We start from the raw sequence: 27,341 nt of genomic DNA on the forward strand, positions 1-27,341 counted from the left end.
ATCAATGTATAATGAAAGCACAGCATTTATAGCCAATTTTCCCAATCATGAGTAACCAGACTATTCACTCATGAATGAGTTTGGCTTACCAGGCAACATACCCCTCAAAAGATGAAATAAACAGCCATATTTTCATATCTTAAGACTCTTCCCAGCTTGAATGTATTACCTTTGAGCAAATTAAATCACCTTTCAGTTTTGATTTAAGACGAATTTACACATTCCCACATTCTTCTTTACCTGCACAAAACCTAGGCCTAGTCCTGTACTGTTTCAGAAACTGTATGCATCATGAACTGTACTGTTTAAAAGCTTAATCAACACAATTACATTCATTCCCTATACATTTCTTTTTGCATTATAGATCATTCCCTTCAGTCCCTGTTGACCTCATTTTTGTCAGGTATGTATTCAGTGTCAGCCTTAAAGCCAATTCAGAACAAAGATTATTGTTATGGAAACAGTGGTGCTGTTGATAGAGGTTGCATGGGTGTGTGAAACCTGCTGAATTTTGGAATCAGTGTTCCATTTTCATCGTGAATCTTTGGTCTGAATCTTAGATTGGTTAGACGGTATTGAAACCTCAATCGCACATGACAATTCGAAACATTTTATTCCACAGGATGAGTGAGGAAAAACAGTTACGGGCAAGGCAGTACCTCCGTTCATGGAGATCAGCTAAACAAGTTATGAGTAAGATAGCTGATCGCACTGCCAGTGATTGTGTCACAGAACACCATGTAGCTGATGTCAGCTTGGCCAGCAGTCCATCCAGTGTTCTTGCGCCTGTTGGTGACATTGACAACTCCTTGGACTTGGATGAGTCATTTCAGTATTATTCTGCTTCTGAGGATGACTGGATGGATGTTGATCCCTCTGATGATGATGAGGAGGAAGAGGCTTTAGGGGATGACCTGGAGGCATCCGACCAGTGTCCGGCATCGCTAGCGGCTGACCTCGCTAGCTGGGCTTGCCAGTTTCAGGTGAAACACAATGCTGTTGATGACCTTTTGAAAGTTTTGAGGTCACGGACACACTGACCTGCCATCCACCACCAGGACACTCCTGAAGACACCCAGGGAGGTCAGGATCACATCAAAGTCTGGTATGGAGTACAGAGGGTCCCCGTTAAAAATTGACACTTCATTCACGATAATGGTGATTCACGCAGCTGGGTGACATGTAAGGACAACTGCAGCCGCTTGGGGGCAGCATAGTCCGCTGTGGCGTTCAACGGTCGAACCGGACGGCGCATTCGACAGCAAGGGCTGTGATTGGCCGAGTTTTCAGTGCGTTTCTCTGTTTTTAGCAGCCCCTGCAACATGCTAATACAAGGATACAAGGATACAAGGAAGTTTATTGTCACATGCATATAGTTACTGGAAGTAAGAAATGCAGTGAAATTATGTCTGGTGTCAGCCTATTTGTGCATTAATGGGGGGGGTAAAAAGTGCAGTAGAAGAGGGGTTTAGTAGATTAAGTGGCAAGGGCTGCATAAAAAAGGTGGGGGAGGATTGGGATTGGGTGGGGGGCACCAACAAGGAGCACCCAAGAGCAACAGGGGCAAGGAAAAACTCCCTTACCAAGGAAGAAACCTTGGGCAGATCCACGGCTCAAGGGGCTAACCCAACTGCCAGGGGAGATGGGATAGTGTGCTGTGTATGTGGGGAGAGGGCAGTGTGCAATATGTGTGTTGGAGAAGCTTCCTCATGAGACAATGTGCTGTGTATTGAGGGGGGGGGGGGGGGGGGGGCAGTGTGCTGTAAGTATGTTGGGGATGTGTGTTGGAGAAGCTTCCTGATGAAATAATGTGCTGTGTATGTAGGGGGGGGGGGGGCAGGGACTTACTATTGCAAGCAGAGTACTGTATGTAATGTATGTGAGTGATGACAGTGAAGATGTGTGTGTGGGCGGGAGGGGAGTGGAGCAGTGACTGTGTGTGTGTGTGTGTGTGTGTGTGTGTAGTGTGTAGGTGGGTAGGTGGGGGCAGTGTGCTGTAAGTATGTAGAGGATGTGTGTTGGAGAAGATCCTGAAGACAATGTGCTGTGTATGTGGGGGGGGGGGGGCAGTGTGCAGCAAGTATGTAGAGGAGGCTTACTGTAGCAAGCAGTGTGCTGTATGTATGTGAAGTGATGACAGTGATGATGTAAGTGTGTGTGTTGGGGGGGGGGGGGGGGGTCAGGGACTTACTATTGCAAGCAGAGTACTGTATGTAATGTATGTGAGTGATGACAGTGAAGATGTGTGTGTGGGCGGGAGTGGAGCAGTGACTGTGTGTGTGTGTGTGTGTAGTGTGTGTGTAGTGTGCTGTAAGTATGTAGAGGATGTGTGTTGGAGAAGATCCTGAAGACAATGTGCTGTGTATGTGGGGGGGGGGGGGGGGGGGGGGCAGTGTGCAGCAAGTATGTAGAGGAGTGCTGTATGTATGTGAAGTGATGACAGTGATGATGTAAGTGTGTGTGTTGGGGATGGGGGTGGGGTGGGGTGGGGGGTGGGGGGGAAGAAAGGCTAGGCAATCAAGGACATGGGTAGATGGAGGAGAAATCAAAAATAATAAATAAAAAGTGTGCAAAAGTTGGAGAAAGTCAGATATGTGTGTGTGTGTGTGTGTGTGTGTGTGTTTTGACGTGTGATGAAATAAGAAAATAAATAAAAGGTCTGTAGCATAGGGAGAGGGATGTAAAAGTGTAAAAGTGCTAAAAGTCTTGTAGGTGTGTGTGGGTGTGTGTGTGTGTGGGGGGGGGGGGGGGTCATGAGTGCTGAGGAGTGAATGAGTGCAAAGTCAGTATAGTGTGAGTTCAGAGTTGGGAAATGTTTGAGAGTGCTGAGGAGTGAATGTGTGCAAAGTCAGTATAGTGTGAGTTCAGAGTTCGGATGGCCTGGGGATAAAAACTTCTCCTGAGTCTCTCAGTTCTGGCTTTGTGACTACATAGGCGTCTTCTTGATTTCAGCGGTAGGAATAATCCATTGTTAGGATGAGAAGAGTCCTTCAGAATCTTTTGGGCTCTTAGGAGTACTCTTCTGGAATAGATATCTTGTAGAGCAGGGAGTTGAGTTCTTATAGTACGTTCAGCTGAGCGCACTACTCTCTGCAGAGTACTACAATCTCTAACTGTGGAGTTCCCATACCAGGTGATGATGCTACCAGTTAGAACACTCTCAACCGCTGAAGTGTAAAATGCCTTTATGATGGATGTAGAAACTTTGAATTTCCTTAGCTGACGAAGGAAGTAGAGTCGTTGTCTGGACTTCTTCAGAACATATTGAGTGTTAACAGTCCATGTTAAGTCTTCAGTAATGTGGACACCAAGGTATTTAAAACTTGTGACTCTCTCTACAGGTTTCCCGCTGATCATTAGTGGGGTGTAACTGTAGTTCTGCTGCTGCCTTCTGTAATCCACTACCATTTCCTTGGTTTTATTGATATTCAGTGTCAAGCTGTTAGATTGACACCACTGTGCCACCTCATCAACCTGATCCAAGTAGAACTGTTCATTGTTGTTACTAATCAGGCCCAAGATCACTGTGTCATCTGCAAACTTGATGATGGAGGTATGACTACTGTTGGCTTTGCAGTCATGTGTGTAGATGTTGTACAGCAGTGGACTCAAAACACAGCCTTGGGGAGCACCAGTGCTGATGGTTAATGAGTCAGATGTCAGACCCCCCACTCTAACCACTTGTGAACGGTTGGTGAGGAAGTCAAATATCCAGTGACACAGGGTGGTGTTCAGTCCTAATGCCTTCATCTTTGTGACCAAGGTGAGAGGTACTATCGTGTTGAATGCTGAACTAAAGTCAATGAACAGCATCCTCACATAATTCCCATTCCCCTCCTCCAGGTGAGTTAAGGTGGTGTGCATGAGGTTTGAGATGGCATCCTCTGTAGACCTGTTGGCTCTGTAAGCAAATTGGAGGGGGTCGAAGGAGGCAGGGAGGGATGAGCAGATAATGTTTTTCACAAGCTTCTCAAAACACTTCATCACTGTAGACGTCAGGGCTACTGGGCGGTAGTCATTCAGACATGATGGACTTTTGTTTTTCGGTACTGGAACAATAACAGACTGCTTGAGGCAAGTAGGAACTGTCTCTTGAGCCAATGATGTGTTAAAGATATAAGTGAACACAGGAGCTAACTGAGCAGCGCAGGATTTCAAAACCCTGTTTGAAATTCCATCCGGTCCAGTAGCTTTTCTACAATTTACCCTCCTAAAGGCATTGCTCACATCGACCTCAGAGACACAGAAAGGTGCATCCTCATTTGCTTCACATGCTGCAGCTAGTCCAATATAGTCTGTGTTTTTCATGTCAAAGCGAGCATAAAAAGCATTAAGTTCATCAGGGAGGGCTTTACTCACATTCATCATAGGAGGGGACTTTCTTTCAAAGCCAGTGATGGTTCGGAGTCCTTTCCCCACTCGTGCTGGATCACCCTCCAAGAAATCAGCTTCAACTCTGTCTCTATAGCGCCGCTTAGCATCTTTAATTGCACTACGTAAACTATAAGATGCTGCTTTGTAATCCGTCATATCCCCTGAAATAAGCCCAGCATTATAAGTCATGATGCGTGTCTTTAATGCCGTTCTCACTTCTCTATCCACCCTGGTTTCTGGTTAGGGAAGCTTCGGATCTTTACAGTTGGGATGATGGAATCAGTTAGCATATTGATGTAACTCAATGATACTTCCGTAAACTCATGTAATCCACTCATTCCGTAATCCACTGTAGCCTAAGCTTTGTACATAATGTTAAACATAGTTTTGGATTCAGTGGCAAGATTTCTTGATTGTATAGTGCCTGTCTCTCAGTTATGTTTTAAAATGAGAGCTTCGTCAGCTGGCAGTAGGCTACTTTGTCGGTAGTCATGAGAAGTTCGCTTGCTAACAGAACATAAAAATGCTGCCCAGAAACCTTGTGAATAGTTCTGACACTAACGAGGTTGAAATATAGCATTTGCCTACAGCATCTCCTTAACAGTAATGTTAACAAAATGACAGCATTCATATGACAAAGGAAAACGAATCCGGTCACTCAAGACTGTGCCGCAGCCGTGGGGCAGAAGACGCTTGGTGGCCGTCCACAACGTTATAAACTTAACCTAAATAGCCGGCTGCTGTAAGCTACAATCGGATTTTATTGTATACCCCTGTTGTCTCAATGATGATAACATCTCATTTCCGACTATATTTCAAAGTTTGCCGTTCATTTGCATTATTAACATAACATCGTATTTTGTCATTTTTGGCGAAGACATGCATTCCGTTAGGGATATTGAACATATTTAACATTCTCTAACCATCGTGATTTCGAATTGGTGCAGTTGTCAGCACAAAAAATCATTTTATTCTTTTGCTCTTTTGCATTGCTCTATGCTGTTCTATGGTGCTTTCTGCCTCTTGGTTGCGCACGCATGTTTTCGTGACGTTTCATAGAAATCCATATATAATGAGCGCATAAAACGACTTGTTGACGTTTTGGGACATTAATCTACATGTAGGCTACGTTAAGCTTTAAGGATTGTATGTCCTTAATTTATTTATATAGGCCTATTTAGGCTACTTGCGCAAACCCTGGATACTTTTATTGCCACACAACAATATTGGTGGTATTTGTTACATTAGCTTCAAAAGGCACCGCTTCAGAAAGCTGCACTGCTTGTGAAAGAAGGGGGTGGGGGAGGGGAGCTTGCAGCCAAGTGTCGGAAAAATGCATAGCCTACAACACAGAACCCGCTTCTCGCACTAGTCACTGACAGTAGACACGCTTCCAGCCTAATGACTTTCACACATTTTGCAGAGAAAGCTCCAGTAGCCGAGAGAGACGCCGAGAATGATCGGTTGAAAGCGGAGGTCAAAAACCTCAAACGAGAGCTTCAACAACTCCGAGAGGCAGCCACTTGGAGAGCCACAGAGACATTTTACAGGAGATGAGAGCTGGAATCGGAGAACTTCAGGCGACGCTACGTGAGCAGAGAAGTTATTCGACGCCTGAGAGACCAATCCCCAGGTGCACCTCGACACCAGCTCCAGAAACGTCCTCCTTGCAGATGTCTCCATTGGCCCTCTCCGTCACACTCAACGACAGCATCCAAGTTCCTAGTCAACACGCAGACGTGACCTTGCGTGATGTTGGTCCCGAAGACCACGCTAAGATTCACCAACAGAGCTACGGCCAAGTGGGCAGATACGGATGCCTGCTCTTCAGGTCCATCGTCACAGAGGAACACTATAAAGCACTATAAAGCACTGCCGCAAAATGTGAAAAACTTTGTGGTCTCAACACTACAACGAAAGTTCCCTGCTATGGGGAGGAGTGAACTGAAGGACTGCATCAATAAGATCAACGAATTCCTCCGCACAACACGCAGATCTTCCCAGGGATTCAACGTGCTTTAAATTTAGACTGTAGAATGTAGAATGTAGACTGTTCATTATTTCAATAAATACGTTTTCTCTGAAGCACTTTCCCGACTTTGTCTTTCTATCGGCTAAGCATATCATGGAGATAGAGTAGAAAACTGGATTTAACTAAACAAATGTAACTAAGTAAACTGATTGTTTACTCTACAGTAGGCTATGTTCCCCCTCTCAGGCTGTACAATAGGCCTATTGAAAGTAGGCTAATGAGCTCAATAGACACGTTAGCGCTTCCATTAGGAAACTTTCGTTGCAGACTTTCACAACTGGTTGTTTAGCCTACAGTAGCCTACTGTAGGCCTACTCTACAGTAGCCTAGGCTATAGGTTATGTTCCCCCTCTCAGGCTGTACAGTAGGCCTATTGAAAGTAGACTAATGAGCTTAGACACATTAGCGCTTCCAGCCTAATGACTTTCACACATGAATGATTTACAGTAGACACATTAGCGCTCCACGCAGTGGCGTAACTAGGCCTAGTAGGTGCAGCAAGTGCAGTCGCACCAGGGCCTGTGACCTCCGTCGCTACCCCCGCAATGCAATTGCTGGAAAATTCTATACCGGTCCTTTCTGACTACCTGCGTGCCTTTGGCCAGGCCAAGGCTACAGCGCAGACACTCGCAAATAAATGGGGGTTCAGAGTACATTTGAAAATGTTAGAGCACGGAGAGTGAAGCGTCACTTTGACGAACTATCGGAAGATGAACGCTTAACCGATGCAGAGAGATACTTCAAAGTGCAGGTATTTAATGCAACTCTGGACATCATAATCAGTCAGCTCTCCCAAAGATGTGCAAGCATGCGGAAAACTTGTTATGTGGTTGAGTCTTTACGTCCTATGATCCTTCAACTCGCAGGTGATGATGAACTGCTTGAAAAGGCAGTACGTTTGTCAGACCATTATAGCATGGACATTGCACCGACATTCCCAACACAACTCCTCTCATTTAGGTCTTGCTTTAAAGCAGAGATTTCACAGAAGTCATCTATTTTTCAACTTGCCAAAAGGCTGGTGGTAGATTATGACAGTGTAACATCCACATTCGGGGAAGTGTGTACTGCTCTCATGTTGTTTCTACATTGCCTGTGACTGTGGCAACAGCTGAGCGATCTTTTTCCAAATGTTCAACAATTGCTGGTGTACAGGCTATAATCAATTAGCTAAATCATTTGTCCAGCTGTTTAAAAAAAATTTTCGTGTTACATTCAAACGCAAAAGGTGCTTTGATATCTTTTTTGTTTAAACGTCGGCAAGCAGGCATGCTGCGGTTGCAATGAATGAGGATAATTGGTTTTATCTGCGGTGTTATTTTTTGCATTTTGAATATGACTCGCTCCAGCACGTCTACTTTTTTGCACGGTGCTTTCTTAAAGGAGCTGCACCATCTTACAACAATTGCATCTACATTTTCATATTAGAATGTTTTGTCAAGTGTAAGCTTAAACTACCGTGATCAAATTAAGTTTCCGTGCCCCCGCTGAAAGTCTCTTATGCTCTTATGCGCTTATCGTTACACTATCAAATCTATAAGTAACCGTGACAAATAGGGTATAAGATATATAAACTCACGCTATTGTATTATCATATATGTTTGGTAATGGCTCAGCTTTCTCTGATTGTTCTACTGACTTGGAAACTGCATCATGGAAGCAGTAAGTCAAGTCGCATCAAAAATAGTAGTGGCAGAACTCCAAAGTGACACCTTGTGGTTGTTTGTGTCAACTGCAGTTTGTGCCATTTCTGCTGAGAAAATGGGGATCGTGATTCCTGAAGGAACCCGTCCAAACTTAACGGGGACCCACTGTATGTCCATTTTCCCATCAAGGACAAATTGCACCAGACTCTATTGAGATACCCAGCAGACCAGGTCCCTGACTGTGTTGATCTTTCCTTCAACATAGATGGGCTACCTCTGTTTAAGAGCTCAGGAAGAACAATGTGGCCCATCCTTTGTGCTGTCCATTTAAAGCCAGTGTCAGTCTTCCCCATCACCCTGACTTGTGGAGGTGCGAAGCCACAGAATCTAGAATTCCTGGAAGACATGGTGATGGATGTCAACAACCTCCTGTCCAGTGGCCTGCAACACAGGAACAAAACAATTAAATTCAACATTCTATGTTTTGTGTGCGATGCTCCTGCGAAGGCCTTTGTGAAGAATGTTAAGCTTTGCACAGGCTATTATGGGTGTGACCAGTGTGTTCAGAGGGGTGAGTGGTATAATAAAGTAACTTACCAAGACACAGAGGTGGTGGCTCGTAGCGATGACTCCTTCCGCCAACAGACACAGGGCGAGCATCATCATGGGAGCACCCCGCTTTTGGATTTGTCCATAAACATGATCAGAGCATTTCCCATCGATTACATGCACCAGGCATGCTTGGGTGTAATGAAGAGGCTTCTCTTCATGTGGTGCAGAGGAGTGAAGGGCCTCAAGATGTCAGCAACCCAAATAGAGGAAGTCAGCAGCAGGCTCACCAACCTCCGTCCACACATCCCTTCCAGCTTCGCTCGCAGACCGAGAGATCTTAAAGAGCTGGAGAGATGGAAGGCAACGGAATATAGGCAATTTATGTTGTATACAGGAAAGATTGTGCTGAAGGGGGTCCTTAAAGATTATATTTTTTTTCAGCCACTTTTTTTTCAGCAACTAATAACACAACCATTAACATTGCAGATCCAACTTCAGCTGAAGTTGACAGGCATATCCTACATGATGTATTGTGGTAGCCTGCGCTACTTTTCAACACCCGAGTGATAACATTTGACCACTTTTCAAGCAGATGCGTCTACAAGGCTATCGCCACGCAAATGCCTAATTTAGAATTCAAACACGGCCTTGCACACACAACTTATTAACAGCAGTAGTAGGCTAGCCTACATTAAATGAAAGAATGATTCGGTCATAACCTACACCGGATTATGCATTAGCCTGTGAAACTTTATGGAAATATGCATAAAATGTGTGACACTATAGGAGAAATCTCGCTCGCTTGCAGGGATGTCAATCTCACAATCTAGGCAATATTGGGAATTAAGCGAGCATGCTCTCTCCACCATAACATGTCAAAAGAGTCATCTTTAGGCGTTTTTAATCAATGTGCAGCCACTTTGTTCTGAAAGACTGCAGGCAGATCCCGCGCATGTGATTTTTAAAAGTGAAAGTATAGGAGCCTGTTTTGGGAAGGCACATACGAAACGTGCATTTCAAATGCTTTTATCAACTTGAATTGCAGGCATATTATTTAGGATGTGTTACTATGTAGAAAATATTGTTACGTATGCACGTGATGTTTATGAAAGGCCAATTCCGACTTAGACCCGTGTCACCCCCGTGTCCGACCCGACCCGACCCGCATCCGACACAGTAGAATATTTTTCACCCGTTTCATCAAAATGTGCGGGTCACCCATCGGGTACCCGAACCCGTGCAGGACTCTGAGACAAAGTCCTGTGTAGAGACAGGAAAGGAGGACAAAGGAAAGCGCATCATTGTTAAACCCAAAAAGTTTACTCACAACGGTATATCTACACATCCTTGTGACCGGGAGTAACTTAGGGCCTCCATACACTATATTACTTTCGCAGTCTGACACTAATTTACATATATAGTCATACTGAAATCTTGGGAGTCTTACTGGAGTCACTGCATGTGTCAGCCTTTTTGCAGTTGTACAGTGTAAGGTAGCGGTTGTACAGTGTAAGGTAGCAGTTGTGGCTATCTGACCAGTTTTAAGATTGTCTTTTCCTAGTCTTGACCTTGTGACACTGACAAGTCTATTAATTAGTGACCCAGTCTTTGTGTGCCTTTAGTGTTAAAAGTGCATGCAGCAATTCTAAACAATTTGTAAACATGTAACACTGTTATTTACATTCCAATATGATTCTGTTCAGTTGGGAAAAAAACACAGAAAAAAAAGAGAAGAAACAAGTTCAACATTCGAAGACTTCCCTTCCTCCAGCACCCCAGACAGGACTATCCACTCCACGGCCTAGTAGTTCATATCTAAGTCCACAGCCTAGCCCACAGCACCCCCCTCAACAATACGCTTCACAACCTGCGGCTGATGACGGTAAAGTTATGCAAGGGAGTGATGGTGAAAAACAAATACCAATAATTGTACAGAAGTCAAGACGACTAAGGTTCGAAACAAAAACAAATAACCTAAATTCTTATCTTGTACTTTCTGTAGATGACTCGCTTCCATCTTCACCGGCGAGACAGTATACAGACAATGATGGTAAAGTTATGTATGGTAATGATGATGAAAGAATTACTGTTAAATGTCATCAATGAGCCAAGACAACAAAGAGTTTGTAACAAAAAAAAATAACATTGAATTATTGTTTTGTACTTTCTGTAGATTATTCGATTCCTTCTTCGATCGAACCACCATCGCCAATCTACACTGGTGACGGTAAAGTGGCGGGTGGAGAGGGTGGTCAAAAGCAAACTAGTAACTCTTATCCACAGGTTATATCAGTTATCTGTCTATACTAACACTGCTTTTTACACACTACTCAGGTGACCGAAGAGAAACCATGCCCATCTGGGCAAAGAATATCAACGGTAATACATTATGTAGTTAAAAATTGTGACGTTTTGTAGAAACACAGTGTATGCAAATGACACCAACTTCTACTAAATACACTCCTCTCTTCTCAACTTATATTTTTTTACAGCGACATTGGAGGTTCTGCTTAGAAAAATGGAAACTATGGAGCAGAACCAAAGAGAGGCTCTACGTTTGCTTCATGCAAAACAACATGGGGACCCTGGGGAAGCTACTGTGGAGTTAGAGCAAGCACAAACTCAGGCCGAACTTAATCAACTCGAAGAGCACATTAAAAATAGGGATTTCACAAAAAAATGGTAAATGTACAAATAATAGTGAAGTGACGTTAGGCTATAGTGTACACATAAACTTTTTTTCATGAGTTCCCTGTTAGTGGGTCACGCTAGTAGTTAAGTTGTTAGAGAGATGAGCAGTCCATCTTCAAAGACCTATTAATTTGGTTACCACCCCAAAAAAAAAAAAAAACACCACCACCATGTGTAAAATACAACGCAAATACTTGCCTTAACCATGGTTGTGTCCTTTCCTTAGATTTCCCATCTGAGCCTGGTTGGTGGGTCCAATCCTGGGGAGTGTGTGAGGAGGGTGTTGCGCTCTGTGGCCTCCAACTATGTGTGGAGCAGCTACAGCCTTAGGGGGAAAAAGGGGAAGATGCCACTGCTTGGCACAGCAGTGGGCAGTACCATTAAACGTAAGTTCAAATATGTGCAAACAAATCTCTTTCAGTGTCCCTGGCTGCTTTTTTGTCTTTGTATTGGAGGATGTTTGTTAATGGAATGCTTTCAGTCCATCACATCTATTTACTCATATATTGATTGTGCTCTCTTTAGGCACTTTATATTTACTATATTTTGAATTTATTACCTGCCGTTGTTGCTGCTCAGGAGTTGAAGGGGACCAAAGACTTTCACTCTTGTGCTTTTGCTGAAATGCAACAACACTGAATTTGAATTAGACCTGATAGGGAATTAAATAGCCTAGTGCAAGACATGTTGACATCACACATCTGTACACATGTATCTTATGTATAGCTAAAGGCTATGTTTTTCTGGAGTATATTTTTGTATGATAACAAATTCGATCTTGTAGCTATGTGATTTTAACAGATTTTTAAGTCCTTGTGGCTACAGCAGAACAACACCGTGGATTACCAACCATTACCACTCTCATTCATACTATATTGTTTAATTGTCTGGATTCAGATGAAAGATAACTAATATACATGTGTTTTGGTTTGTATCATTAAAGAAAAACTGATAAAACCACTATATATTTTCTTAAAGCATATACCCTCTAGATGTCATTTAACAGTTTGTTTACTATGGCCGATGGCTTTTGCATTTTGGCAACAATGTAGGGGGTTTGACTTACATCTAGAGGGTATGCTTTCAGGAAACACAGTTTTGGTGAGTTTATTCAGTTTTCTTTCTACAAACCAAAATGTGTTAGCTGTGCACTTTATCTGAATCTATACAATCCCTTTCATTTTTAATGAGAAGGCTACTTGAGAGGCTGTTGAAATCACAAAGCAACAAGTTCCAACTTACTATCACACAAAAATAAAATATACTCCAGAGATAAATAGCTTGGGGGGGGTGTAGTGAGAATTTGCTACCTGAGTGTTGGTGACACGCCCATTTTTGGGCCTGTGCTGTGGTTCATGGAGTAATATGCTTTCAGAAAAATAAAGTGACTAATTTGTCTGAAATTTCATCACGAATCCAATCTTATTACAGAGGCGATCATGAAATGGAAGCCAGGGCTGGGAGAGAAGGACGTGGAGCTGCTGATAGCAGAGGTCCTAAAACATGCCCCTGCAGCCCACTCCAAAAGTTTAAAGGTGAGTTGAAACGAGAGAGGCATAAATATCCCTCCAAATCAATTAAAAGAACATGCCGACTATTAGGGAACTGGCTATACTTGCACGAAATTGCTCTAATAGCCTACGTTTCTTTTCCGGTGGAGCCAGGTGTGTTTGAACCTGCCGCTATTGTTAATGTAATTAGTGTCTACGGACCCGGTTGGGTGTTGCACCTAGTAAATCAGCATGTTACGATAAAGGATTTATGCGTGTGTTCAAATTTATATTAATGGGCAAACAAGATATTCAGTGTCGGAGTGTAAGATGCCGTTACAAGACAGTTAACGCTCCACCTGAAACAAACGAATGCACTGAGCCTTTTGTGGAAGTCCATCATCATATTTTTGTACACCACCTCAAAATGATATGCGGATCCATGCCCTAGGCCTACTTTTTAAGCTTGTTCACAAGACGTGCAGTTACTCGTCTTCGTCTTCAAGCCAAACAAGGCTAACCTTTGGCGGCTCGACACCAATTCTAAGCGAGACATCTTGCAACAAGCTAGCATCGTGCAACAAGCTAGGCTACAACACTCGCAACAATGAAGCTGATAGCCTAGCCAAAAACATGAAATCAGGTTTCACTAGCATTACAGCTATAGCAGCAATATACTGTAGGCCTACAGTTTTAGCAGCAACATGCTGGTGGATCAACACAAGATGATATCTCCATGTTAATAAAGTAGGCTAACTGTGAGACGTCATATATTAAATGTGCATACCGGATCATACCGCGACCATTTTTCACTCTCGCGTTCTATCAACGCATTTACCTCAATAATGCTTCTAACAAACACAGACTGATAACGAACTAAACTTTACAAAGGAGCAGTATCAATACTTACGGGTGGGCTATCTGAACACACAAAATTATAATATTTAAGACAGAAACACCATCCGCATCTCGCCTGCTATTCCCGCGACTTGATAGCCGTCGGCGCATCCTCACACTCTGATCTAGGCTACACAAGGGCGAAGGAATGACCCAGCAGCAGCAAAAAGTCTAGCGTAACCAGCTATTGGCATATCCTATTTAAGTTTTGACTAAATGTAAAATGACTTTTGACAATGTAAAATGAATATAACACTTACCTGTTGTTCTCTTTTATTTGTTCTTCACAGGGTCGGATGGAACAGCAGGTGGAAGACCATCCGCAAAATTGAATTTTTTTTAAATAAAATATAATAAATTGATATTTGTTAGTGTACAGCAGTCTTTTCTTTTGAATAGGCTCAACATTAGCAACAGCCATCAGTCCAAATGCAGGTAAAACATGAATGTGGCTTGTCTAGGCTCTCTCAACTAGATTTTGTGGGTTCTATTAAGGGCAAATGAGAACTCTCACTCTGACCGCACCTGCTTCGCTGCGTGGCAGTCATAATAAATTGATATTTGTTAGTACAGTTGTCTTGAATAGGCTTGGGGTCAACATTAGCAACAGCCACTAGCCAAATGCAGGTATATGAATGTGGCTTGTCTATTTTCAGACAACTAGATTTTGTGGATTCTATAAAGGGCAAATGAGGACTGCACATGCAGATCCGCCCTAACGTGCTGGCGACATTATGGCAACCTTTTTCAAGAAGGTTGCTACAATGTCGCCAGTATGTCTTTTGGTTGCCGCGACGTGACGGTTACGTACGAGAAACGTTGCCAAGATATGTTGCGGCAACGTAATCGCATCTTTCACCCGCACGTATCGGCAACGTTAGAACTTACGTTGCGGCAACGTATGTTTGGTCATAAAGTTACGTAACCGCCACGTAACGGCGACGTAACTGCGTTAGCTGGGTAATGCTAACTATGTGACTAATGATTTATAGCAGTTATGCTAAAATACTTAGAATTCTAAGAATGTTAACTATGCTAACCATGTTACTTAGCTAACTTAGCTAATGTTTTCTAAAAGTTTTGTCAAAAATGATAACTATGCTAACAATGCTAACTAACATGCTAACAATGCTAACTATGTTAACCATGTGACTTACCTAACTTAGCTTATCATTTTTAGTAGTTATACTAACTAGCATGCTAACAATTTTAAAATGCTAAGTATGCTAACCATGTGACTTAGCTAACCTAGCTAATGTTTTTTTGTAGTTATGCTAACTATGCTAACTAGCATGCTAACTATGTTAACCGTGTGACTTAGCTAAATTAACTTGTCATTTTAGTAGTTATATTAACTATGCTAACTAGCATGCTAACAATTTTAAAATGCTAACTATGGTAACCATGTGACTTAGCTAACCTAGCTAATCATTTTTAGCAGTAATGCTAACTATGTTAACCATAACTATGCTAACCATGTTACTTAGTTAACTTAGCTAATCGTTTTTAGCAGTTTTGTTAAAAATGCTAACAATGCTAACATGTTAACTATGCTAACCATGCTAACTAGCTACAGTGGGTAGGAGTCATAGGTGATGACAAGTAACAGTTACAATGGCTGAACAGTTAAAAAGTTCAGCAGTTTAAAGGGTTAAATTGTTTAACAGTGAAATATTGTAGTGAGGACTTTTATTTTGAAACAGTTTTTGGCAGAGGAAGTAGTTGAACAGGTTGTGTAGTCTTAATAGAGCCAGTTTGTATGCTTAAAGCCTGAGAAACTGACAGTTGATCCAGGTGGCCTGGCCACCTGGCAGAAGATTCTAATTGCTGTGATTTCATAAAGGGCAATGTTAAGTCAATGGGGAAATTTAGCTAGTTTTTAATTAATAGTTTAAAAAGTATAAAAGTTACAAAGATGAAAAATACATAGCACTCTTGTCCTAAGTAAGACCTACGTAACATAGTTTGAATTAAGTTTCTACGTTAAACGGTTGAAGCTGCATTAAACGCGTTAGAAGAAGAAGAAGAACTAGAAAAGCATTTCCTGAAGGAAATACAGTGCATGAAAATGCAAAAAATATGATGTAAAATATCATACAGAGTAAAAACAAATAATGCAGATATAGTTGCAATATATATATATATGGTGATTGCTAGGTTAAAGTTGTGGTGGTTGCTAGGCTGTTGCTAGGGTATTTGACATGGTTACTAGGCTGTTGCTAGGATATTTGACATGGTTGTTATGCTGTTGCTAGGGTATCTGACATGGTTGATAGGCTGTTGCTAGGGTACTTGTGGTGGTTGCTAGGCTGATCCATATGGTTGGAATGACTGAACAGTTAAATAGGTGGATAGTTTAAATGGTTAAATTATTTGCTAGGTAGATGAGGTTTAATATAGGTGGATAGTTTAAATGGTAAAATTATTTGCTAGGTAGATGAGGTTTAATATAGTTGGAATGATTGAACAGTTGTAACAGTTGAACAGGTTGGGTATTCTCTTAAGAGAATGAGACTGTATGCTTAAAGCCTAAGAAACTGACAGTTGATCCAGGTGGCCTGGCCACCTGGCAGAAGATTCTAATTGCTGTGATGTCATAAAGGACAATGTTAAGTCAATGGGGAAATTTTGATAGTTTTTAATTAATAGTTTAAAAAGTATAAAAGTTGAAAAAGATGAAAAATACATAGCACTCTTGTCCTAAGTAAGACCTACGTAATATAGTTTGAATAAAGTTTCTACGTTAAACGGTTGAAGCTGCATTAAACGCGTTAGAAGAAGAAGACGAACTAGAAAAGCATTTCCTGAAGGAAATACAGTGCATGAAAATGCAAAAAATAATATGTAAAATATCACACAGAGTAAAAACAAATAATGCAGATATAGTTGCAATAGTGTTGCTAGGGTACATATGTTGGTTGTAATACCAAATTAAGTGGTTGCTATGCTGGTTGCTTGGGTAATCCTGTTGGATGCTATGGTGGTTGCTAGGTTGTAACTGTGGAAGTGGTTGCTTGGCTGTTGCTAGGGTATGACATGGTTGCTAGGCTGTTGCTAGGGTACTTGAGGTGGTTGCTAGGCTGTTGCTAGGTTAGTTGTGATGGTTGCTATCCTGGTTACTAGGTTAAACTATGTTGGTTGCTAGGTTGTAACTGTGGAAGTGGTTGCTAGGCTGTTGCTAGGGTATTTGACGTGGTTGCTAGACTGTTGCTAGGTAGATGAGGTTTAATATAATTGGAATGACTGAAGAGTTAAATAGGTAGATAGTTTAAAAGGTTAAATTATTAGGTAGATGAGGTTTAATATTGAAATGACTGAACAGTTTATTGCTGGATAGTTCAAATGGTTAAATTATTTGCTAGGTAGATGAGGTTTAATATAGTTGGAATGACAACTAGGTAGATGAGGTTTAATATAGTTTGAATGACTATATAGTTAAATAGGTGGATAGTTTAAATGTTAAATTATTTGCTAGGTAGATGAGGTTAAATATAGTTGGAATGACTGAACATTCAAATAGGTGGATAGTTTAAATGGTTACATTATTTGCTAGGTAGATGAGGTTTAATTTAGTTGGAATGATTGAACTAGGCAGATGAGGTTTAATATAGTTGGAATGACTGAACAGTTAAATAGGTGGATACTTTAAAAGGTTAAATTATTTGCTAGGTAGATGAGGTTTAATATAGTTGGAATGACTGAACTAGGTAGATGAGGTTTAATATAGTTGGAATGACTAAACAGTTAAATAGGTGGATAGTTTAAATGTTAAATTATTTGCTAGGTAAATGAGGTTAAATATAGTTGGAATGATTGAACTAGGCAGATGAGGTTTAATATAGTTGGAATGACTGAACAGTTAAATACAAGGATAGGATACAAGGAAGTTTATTGTCACATGCATATAGTTACTGGAAGTAAGAAATGCAGTGAAATTATGTCTGGTGTCAGCCTATTTGTGCATTAATGGGGGGGGGGTAAAAAGTGCAGTAGAAGAGGGGTTTAGTAGATTAAGTGGCAAGGGCTGCATAAAAAAGGTGGGGGAGGATTGGGAATGGGTGGGGGGCACCAACAAGGAGCACCCAAGAGCAACAGGGGCAAGGAAAAACTCCCTTACCAAGGAAGAAACCTTGGGCAGATCCACGGCTCAAGGGGCTAACCCAACTGCCAGGGGTCTTGGTGTGTGTGTTGGGGGGATGACAGGGGAGATGGGATAGTGTGCTGTGTATGTGGGGAGAGGGCAGTGTGCAATATGTGTGTTGGAGAAGCTTCCTCATGAGACAATGTGCTGTGTATTGGGGGGGGGGGGGGGGGGCAGTGTGCTGTAAGTATGTTGGGGATGTGTATTGGAGAAGCTTCCTGATGAAATAATGTGCTGTGTATGTAGGGGGGGGGGGGGGGGGGCAGGGACTTACTATTGCAAGCAGAGTACTGTATGTAATGTATGTGAGTGATGACAGTGAAGATGTGTGTGTGGGCGGGAGGGGAGTGGAGCAGTGACTGTGTGTGTGTGTGTGTGTAGTGTGTAGGTGGGTAGGTGGGGGCAGTGTGCTGTAAGTATGTAGAGGATGTGTGTTGGAGAAGATCCTGAAGACAATGTGCTGTGTATGTGGGGGGGGGGGGGGCAGTGTGCAGCAAGTATGTAGAGGAGGCTTACTGTAGCAAGCAGTGTGCTGTATGTATGTGAAGTGATGACAGTGATGATGTAAGTGTGTGTGTTGGGGGGGGGGGGGTCAGGGACTTACTATTGCAAGCAGAGTACTGTATGTAATGTATGTGAGTGATGACAGTGAAGATGTGTGTGTGGGCGGGAGTGGAGCAGTGACTGTGTGTGTGTGTAGTGTGTGTGTGTGGGTAGGTGGGGGCAGTGTGCTGTAAGTATGTAGAGGATGTGTGTTGGAGAAGATCCTGAAGACAATGTGCTGTGTATGTGTGTGTGGGGGGGGGGGGGGGGGGCAGTGTGCAGCAAGTATGTAGAGGAGTGCTGTATGTATGTGAAGTGATGACAGTGATGATGTAAGTGTGTGTGATGGGGGTGGGGGGGCAGAAAGGCTAGGCAATCAAGGACATGGGTAGATGGAGGAGAAATCAAAAATAATAAATAAAAAGTGTGCAAAAGTTGGAGAAAGTCAGATGTGTGTGTGTGTGTGTGTGTGTGTTTTGACGTGTGATGAAATAAGAAAATAAATAAAAGGTCTGTAGCATAGGGAGAGGGATGTAAAAGTGCTAAAAGTCTTGTAGGTGTGTGTGGGTGTGTGTGTGGGGGGGGGGGGGGGGGGGGTCATGAGTGCTGAGGAGTGAATGAGTGCAAAGTCAGTATAGTGTGAGTTCAGAGTTGGGAAATGTTTGAGAGTGCTGAGGAGTGAATGTGTGCAAAGTCAGTATAGTGTGAGTTCAGAGTTCGGATGGCCTGGGGATAAAAACTTCTCCTGAGTCTCTCAGTTCTGGCTTTGTGACTACATAGGCGTCTTCTTGATTTCAGCGGTAGGAATAATCCATTGTTAGGATGAGAAGAGTCCTTCAGAATCTTTTGGGCTCTTAGGAGTACTCTTCTGGAATAGATATCTTGTAGAGCAGGGAGTTGAGTTCTTATAGTACGTTCAGCTGAGCGCACTACTCTCTGCAGAGTACTACAATCTCTAACTGTGGAGTTCCCATACCAGGTGATGATGCTACCAGTTAGAACACTCTCAACCGCTGAAGTGTAGAAGGCCTTCATGATGGATGTAGAAACTTTGAATTTCCTTAGCTGACGAAGGAAGTAGAGTCGTTGTCTGGACTTCTTCAGAACATATTGAGTGTTAACAGTCCATGTTAAGTCTTCAGTAATGTGGACACCAAGGTATTTAAAACTTGTGACTCTCTCTACAGGTTGCCCGCTGATCATTAGTGGGGTGTAACTGTAGTTCTGCTGCTGCCTTCTGTAATCCACTACCATTTCCTTGGTTTTATTGATATTCAGTGTCAAGCTGTTAGATTGACACCACTGTGCCACCTCATCAACCTGATCCAAGTAGAACTGTTCATTGTTGTTACTAATCAGGCCCAAGATCACTGTGTCATCTGCAAACTTGATGATGGAGGTATGACTACTGTTGGCTTTGCAGTCATGTGTGTAGATGTTGTACAGCAGTGGACTCAAAACACAGCCTTGGGGAGCACCAGTGCTGATGGTTAATGAGTCAGATGTCAGACCCCCCACTCTAACCACTTGTGAACGGTTGGTGAGGAAGTCAAATATCCAGTGACACAGGGTGGTGTTCAGTCCTAAGGCCTTCATCTTTGTGACCAAGGTGAGAGGTACTATCGTGTTGAATGCTGAACTAAAGTCAATGAACAGCATCCTCACATAATTCCCATTCCCCTCCTCCAGGTGAGTTAAGGTGGTGTGCATGAGGTTTGAGATGGCATCCTCTGTAGACCTGTTGGCTCTGTAAGCAAATTGGAGGGGGTCGAAGGAGGCAGGGAGGGATGAGCAGATAATGTTTTTCACAAGCTTCTCAAAACACTTCATCACTGTAGACGTCAGGGCTACTGGGCGGTAGTCATTCAGACATGATGGACTTTTGTTTTTCGGTACTGGAACAATAACAGACTGCTTGAGGCAAGTAGGAACTGTCTCTTGAGCCAATGATGTGTTAAAGATATAAGTGAACACAGGAGCTAACTGAGCAGCGCAGGATTTCAAAACCCTGTTTGAAATTCCATCCGGTCCAGTAGCTTTTCTACAATTTACCCTCCTAAAGGCATTGCTCACATCGACCTCAGAGACACAGAAAGGTGCATCCTCATTTGCTTCACATGCTGCAGCTAGTCCAATATAGTCTGTGTTTTTCATGTCAAAGCGAGCATAAAAAGCATTAAGTTCATCAGGGAGGGCTTTACTCACATTCATCATAGGAGGGGACTTTCTTTCAAAGCCAGTGATGGTTCGGAGTCCTTTCCCCACTCGTGCTGGATCACCCTCCAAGAAATCAGCTTCAACTCTGTCTCTATAGCGCCGCTTAGCATCTTTAATTGCACTACGTAAACTATAAGATGCTGCTTTGTAATCCGTCATATCCCCTGAAATAAGCCCAGCATTATAAGTCATGATGCGTGTCTTTAATGCCGTTCTCACTTCTCTATCCACCCATGGTTTCTGGTTAGGGAAGCTTCGGATCTTTACAGTTGGGATGATGGAATCAGTTAGCATATTGATGTAACTCAATGATACTTCCGTAAACTCATTGATGTCAGCAGAGTTCGTCTTGAACATCTCCCAGTCAACGTTGCTAAGGGCGTCCTGTAGCCTGGCCAGAGTCCTGCACGGGTCCAATTTTTTAAATCCGCACCCACCCGTACCCGTCATGTTTAAAACCGCATCCGACCCGTTTTCCGACACCAGAGCTAGTTAAAATCCGTACCCGACCCGACCCGCATTAAATAAAACTGACACCCGACCCGTACCCGAGTTTAACAGACACGTTTAAGCAACTAATAACACAACCATTAACATTGCAGATCCAACTTCAGCTGAAGTTGACAGGCATATCCTACATGATGTATTGTGGTAGCCTGCGCTACTTTTCAACACCCGAGTGATAACATTTGACCACTTTTCAAGCAGATGCGTCTACAAGGCTATCGCCAAGCAAATGCCTAATTTAGAATTCAAACACGGCCTTGCACACACAACTTATTAACAGCAGTAGTAGGCTAGCCTACATTAAATGAAAGAATGATTCGGTCATAACCTACACCGGATTATGCATTAGCCTGTGAAACTTTATGGAAATATGCATAAAATGTGTGACACTATAGGAGAAATCTCGCTCGCTTGCAGGGATGTCAATCTCACAATCTAGGCAATATTGGGAATTAAGCGAGCATGCTCTCTCCACCATAACATGTCAAAAGAGTCATCTTTAGGCGTTTTTAATCAATGTGCAGCCACTTTGTTCTGAAAGACTGCAGGCAGATCCCGCGCATGTGATTTTTAAAAGTGAAAGTATAGGAGCCTGTTTTGGGAAGGCACATACGAAACGTGCATTTCAAATGCTTTTATCAACTTGAATTGCAGGCATATTATTTAGGATGTGTTACTATGTAGAAAATATTGTTACGTATGCACGTGATGTTTATGAAAGGCCAATTCCGACTTAGACCCGTGTCACCCCCGTGTCCGACCCTACTCGACCCGCATCCGACACAGTAGAATATTTTTCACCCGTTTCATCAAAATGTGCGGGTCACCCATCGGGTACCCGCGGGTACCCGAACCCGTGCAGGACTCTGAGCCTGGCTTCCGATTGGTCAGTCCAGCGCTTGACCTGAAATAGGTGGATACTTTAAAAGGTTAAATTATTTGCTAGGTAGATGAGGTTTAATATAGTTGGAATGACTGAACAGTTAAATAAGTTGATAGTTTAAATGGTTAAATTATTTAATAGGGAATTATTGTAGCGAGGACTTTTATTTTGAAACAGTTGAACATGATGTGTAGTCTTAAGAGAATGAGGCTGTATGCTTAAAGCCTGAGAAACTGACGGTTGATGCAGGTGTCCTGGCCACCTGGCATAAGATTCTAATTGCTGTGATGTCATAAAGGCCAATGTTTATGGGGAAATTTCCAATAGTTTTTAATCAATAGTTTAAAAAGTATAAAAGTTACAAAGATGAAATGTGCAAAGCACCCATCTCCTAAGTAAGACCTACGTAACATAGTTTGAATGAAGTTTCTACGTTAAACGGTTGAAGCTGCATTAACTGCGTTAGAATATAATAATAAGAAGATGACTAGGAAGAACAGTACAGTGCATTTTCATGCACTGTAATAAGAAGAAGCCTAGGAAGAACAGTACAGTGCATTTTCATGCACTGTAATAAGAAGAAATCGGATAACAGTAGATTGCGTTTTCATGCACTCTAATGAAGAGCAGTAGAATATGGCTATGTATAAGAGCAGTAGAATATGGCTATGTATAAGAGCAGTAGAATATGACTATACGAGCAGTAGAATATGGCTATGTATAAGAGCAGTAGAATATGGCTGCAGTATAAGAGCAGTAGAATATGGCTATGTACAGTATAAGAGCAGTTGAATATGGCTATGTATACGAGCAGTAGAATATGGCTATGTATAAGAGCAGTAGAATATGGCTATGTACAGTATAAGAGCAGTAGAATATGGCTATGTATAAGAGCAGTAGAATATGGCTATGTACAGTATAAGAGCAGTAGAATATGGCTACAGTATAAGAGCAGTAGAATATGGCTATGTACAGTATAAGAGCAGTAGAATATGACTATGTATAAGAGCAGTAGAATATGGCTATGTACAGTGTAAGAGCAGAATATGACTATGTATAAGAGCAGTAGAATATGGCTACAGTATAAGAGCAGTAGAATATGGCTATGTATAAGAGCAGTAGAATATGGCTGCAATATAAGAGCAGTAGAATATGGCTATGTACAGTATAAGAGCAGTAGAATATGGCTATGTAAACGAGCAGTAGAATATGGCTATGTATAAGAACAGTAGAATATTAAATGGCTACTGTATGTATACGAGCAGTAGAATATGGCTATGTATAAGAGCAGTAGAATATGGCTACAGTATAAGAGCAGTAGAATATGGCTATGTACAGTATAAGAGCAGTAGAATATGGCTATGTATAAGAGCAGTAGAATATGGCTATGTACAGTGTAAGAGCAGAATATGACTATGTATAAAAGCAGTAGAATATGGCTACAGTATAAGAGCAGTAGAATATGGCTATGTATAAGAGCAGTAGAATATGGCTACAGTATAAGAGCAGTAGAATATGGCCATGTACAATATAAGAGCAGTAGAATATGGCTATATACAGTATAGAGCAGTAGAATATGGCTATGTATAAGAGCAGTAGAATATGACTATACGAGCAGTAGAATATGGCTATGTATAAGAGCAGTAGAATATGGCTATGTATAAGAGCAGTAGAATATGACTATACGAGCAGTAGAATATGGCTATGTATAAGAGCAGTAGAATATGGCTGCAGTATAAGAGCAGTAGAATATGGCTATGTACAGTATAAGAGCAGTAGAATATGGCTATGTAAACGAGCAGTAGAATATGGCTATGTATAAGAACAGTAGAATATTAAATGGCTATGTATACGAGCAGTAGAATATGGCTATGTACAGTATAAGAGCAGTAGAATATGGCTATGTATAAGAGCAGTAGAATATGGCTATGTATAAGAGCAGTAGAATATGGCTATGTACAGTATAAGAGCAGTAGAATATGGCTACAGTATAAGAGCAGTAGAATATGGCTACAGTATAAGAGCAGTAGAATATGGCTATGTACAGTATAAGAGCAGTAGAATATGACTATGTATAAGAGCAGTAGAATATGGCTATGTACAGTATAAGAGCAGTAGAATATAACTATGGATAAGAGCAGTAGAATATGACTATGTATAAGAGCAGTAGAATATGGCTTTGTATAAGAGCAGTAGAATATGGCTATGTACAGTATAAGAGCAGTAGAATATAACTATGTATAAGAGCAGTAGAATATGACTATGTATAAGAGCAGTAGAATATGGCTATGTATAAGAGCAGTGGAATATGGCTATGTACAGTATAAGAGCAGTAGAATATGGCTACAGTATAAGAGCAGTAGAATATGGCTATGTACAGTATAAGAGCAGTAGAATATAACTATGTATAAGAGCAGTAGAATATGACTATGTATAAGAGCAGTAGAATATGGCTATGTATACGAGCAGTAGAATATGGCTACAGTATAAGAGCAGTAGAATATGGCTACAGTATAAGAGCAGTAGAATATGGCTATGTACAGTATAAGAGCAGTAGAATATAACTATGTATAAGAGCAGTAGAATATGACTATGTATAAGAGCAGTAGAATATGGCTATGTATAAGAGCAGTAGAATATGGCTACAGTATAAGAGCAGTAGCATATGGCTATGTAAACAAGCAGTAGAATATGATAAGCAAGGACGACTACATTTATATGCCGTTGTGCTGCTCGTTGCACAACAACATGGTTCAGAGATGGGGCATATCAAGATTTCTAGAACTACAAGCATGTCAAGTTAATCATTTGTTAAGTTGTATATTTTTCATTAATTCCTCAGTAGTGAATTATGTAAATCCCTGCTTAGTGACACTGTTTGAAAAAAAGATTTCAACTTCTATTTTCAAAGGGATTCCGGGTGATAGTAGTAAGAATAAATGCAGGATGAATAGAATGAAGAGCAGTAGAATATGACTATGTATAAGTGTAGTTACAGCAGGCTATGAGTGGGATAGGGTAGTGCAATTTTCCAGGGGCTGTCGCACGCACGCTATGTTTATCCAGCAACGGCTTTGCAAATAACGATGTCCATAGACAAGGTAGAATATGTCGCATGATTTTATGAAAGTTCGATGTATTGCGACATCATGCAAGTCAAATTTGTAGTTTCTTATGTCTCATTCCATTGACCTACAAACCTGCTACCCGATCTGGCAAACTTACATAGTGCAGTTATAGCCGATAGAGGGCCGTGAAGCGAATGCAGAAGTGCCGTTCATCCTGTTACGAGTTGATGAACCACGGAAACAATTTTGGAAACATTATTTTAAGGTACAAAAAACTTTTTGGTGTTGCTTTAACAGGCAATTGTTCGAGGGAGAGGGGGCTGTTGATGGGCAAGGTATAGGTTTAGTCAGATTTAGTCAGACCGGGGTAGACGAAACTTGGTGGGCATGTAACCCCATATGGATAGCATGGAACCATCGTTTTTCGTTTTGATCTGTAGCCCCCCCCCCGCTGGACTGCACCCCCGAAAGGAGGGTAGGGCAGACACAGTTTTCTGTGAATATCTCGAGAACCGTAAGGTTTAGGAGGACCATTTTTTTTGTATGTTGATCTCAAGGGGCCATGTCAACCCATTCTATAACCACTCATTTCATGTATAGCGCCACCTAGTTAAACACAAAAAAGTAAAAATGAGGTGTTGTAATCGCAGGTATCTGTGACCTAACATAGTCAAAACTGCACGAAATTGGAAGTGTAGGAGGATCATTATGACACCCTCTGAATGCACGCCAAGTTTCGTGGAATTCCGTTCATGGGGGGGCCACACAATAAATTAATTTATGTTACTATACACCAACTGGCCTGTAGGTGGCCGGAGACAGTTTTCTGTTAATATCTCGAGAACCGTAGGGCCTAGGACATCCACCTTTTTTGTATGTTGGTCTTAAGGGGGCATGTCAACCCATCCCATTACCACTTATTTCATGTATAGCGCCACCTAGTTTAAAATTAAAAAGCAAAAAATTAGGTGTTTTCATCACAATATCTCTGGCTGACACGAAATTGAAAGTGTAGGATCATTATGACACCCTCCGAATGCATGCCAAGTTTTGTGGACTTTCGTTCATGGGGGCCCTTACAATAAAATAATTTATGTGTACATTTAGTGACCGTACACCAACAAGGATTCCCGGGACACTGAAAGACCGGGGTACACGAAACTTGGTGGGCATGTAACCCCACATGGATAGCATGGAACCGTCATTTTTTGTTTTGATCTGTAGCCCCCCCGCTGTACTGGACCCCCCGAAAGTAGGGTAGGGCAGACACAGTTTTCTGTGAATATCTTGAGAACCGTAGGGCCTAGGATGACCAATTTTTTTCGTATGTTTGCCTCCAGGGGTCATGTTAACCCATTCCATGTGCACACATGTGCATAAACAGATACACACGCACACACATACATTCACAGTAATCATACGTATGACACATACTCACACAGTAGACATACTGTATGTACGCATGCATGCACATGCACAAACACACATACGCAGGCAAACACACAAGCACGCACACACACACACACACACCCACACACATAAACATAAACGTGTACACGCACACATGCACACAATTCAAGAATTTCTCAGAATTATGAACAGGCAAGATGGGGGTGGGGTTGTATAAAATGAATTTTACATGTGAAATCTATGAACTAATCATGTTTTGGTACTTGTTGTCTAGCAGATACCAGTGAGAATTGAGTGTGGATAATGCAATTTAGTGAGACAGTTAGAATCATATAGGCCTTTCAGCGTGATTTATTTTTGTGGAAAAAATGTGCTGGACTGGGCGGCGGTCATATTTTGTACCGCTCTGCGGTACATCTAGTTATTATTATTATTATTATTATTATAACCCAACAGACTCTGTTGGTTAGGAAGTCCAGAATCCAGTTACAGAGAGAGGTATTGATGCCCAGTTCACTGAGTTTGGTGATCAGTTTGGAGGGGATGATGATGCTGAACTGAAGTCAATAGATAGATAGATAGATAGATACTTTATTGATCCCCAGGGGAAATTCAAGGTCTCAGCAGCATACAGACAACACATACACATTCTTTAACAGTAGAAAAAGTAATTAAAGTATATAATAAAAAAACACAACTAAGCAATAAGGACAGTAGAAGATAAAGAATATACTAAATATACTAAAATACAAATTATACTAACTAACACTTCATCTAAATCAATTCTAAAAACAGTATCCACATAGTGGTGATTAATCAATCAGAGGCGCTTGCAATGACTGAGGCAGGGACTGAGCCTGTGATTCTCTGTGCATAGTAAGGTAAGGTAA

The 27,341-nt window shown here is 41.7% G+C and overlaps 1 protein-coding gene and 2 long non-coding RNA genes across 5 annotated transcripts; 2 read left to right on the forward strand and 1 right to left on the reverse strand.

Annotated features, from left to right (window-relative positions):
* The first annotated feature begins 1,036 nt into the window (after positions 1 to 1,036).
* Positions 1,037 to 9,855, forward strand: LOC121684533. The gene is made up of 3 exons (XM_042064594.1): positions 1,037 to 1,112; positions 8,220 to 8,964; positions 9,733 to 9,855. Exons 1-3 carry the CDS (start codon positions 1,108 to 1,110, stop codon positions 9,853 to 9,855), a joined length of 873 nt encoding a protein of 290 aa, XP_041920528.1. The 5' UTR covers positions 1,037 to 1,107.
* Positions 9,854 to 14,076, forward strand: LOC121683583. The gene is made up of 9 exons (XR_006022838.1): positions 9,854 to 9,935; positions 10,308 to 10,486; positions 10,607 to 10,654; positions 10,778 to 10,831; positions 10,939 to 10,983; positions 11,097 to 11,286; positions 11,522 to 11,681; positions 12,727 to 12,830; positions 13,973 to 14,076. It is a non-coding gene; the product is annotated as an uncharacterized LOC121683583 (long non-coding RNA).
* On the reverse strand, positions 11,548 to 13,795 carry LOC121683587. Of its 3 annotated transcripts, none has more exons than XR_006022843.1 (3): positions 13,696 to 13,795; positions 11,855 to 11,914; positions 11,548 to 11,650 (listed from the first exon to the last, which is right to left on the reverse strand). It is a non-coding gene; the product is annotated as an uncharacterized LOC121683587 (long non-coding RNA). The 3 variants fall into 3 exon arrangements; XR_006022844.1 differs by having other exon boundaries at positions 11,559 to 11,647; XR_006022845.1 differs by having other exon boundaries at positions 11,559 to 11,647; positions 11,855 to 11,930; positions 13,696 to 13,784.
* Positions 14,077 to 27,341: the final 13,265 nt, after the last annotated feature.

The sequence above is a fragment of the Alosa sapidissima genome, chromosome 15 (assembly GCF_018492685.1).
Source record: "Alosa sapidissima isolate fAloSap1 chromosome 15, fAloSap1.pri, whole genome shotgun sequence".
Taxonomy (NCBI): Eukaryota; Metazoa; Chordata; class Actinopteri; order Clupeiformes; family Clupeidae; genus Alosa; species Alosa sapidissima.

What these genes read in the sequence shown, in the direction of transcription:
- LOC121684533 (XM_042064594.1), top strand. An exon ending in AAGAGCTGGAGAGATGGAAG is followed by an intron (nt 8,965 to 9,732) that starts GCAACGGAATAT and finishes ATTCCGACTTAG; the next exon opens with ACCCGTGTCACCCCCGTGTC.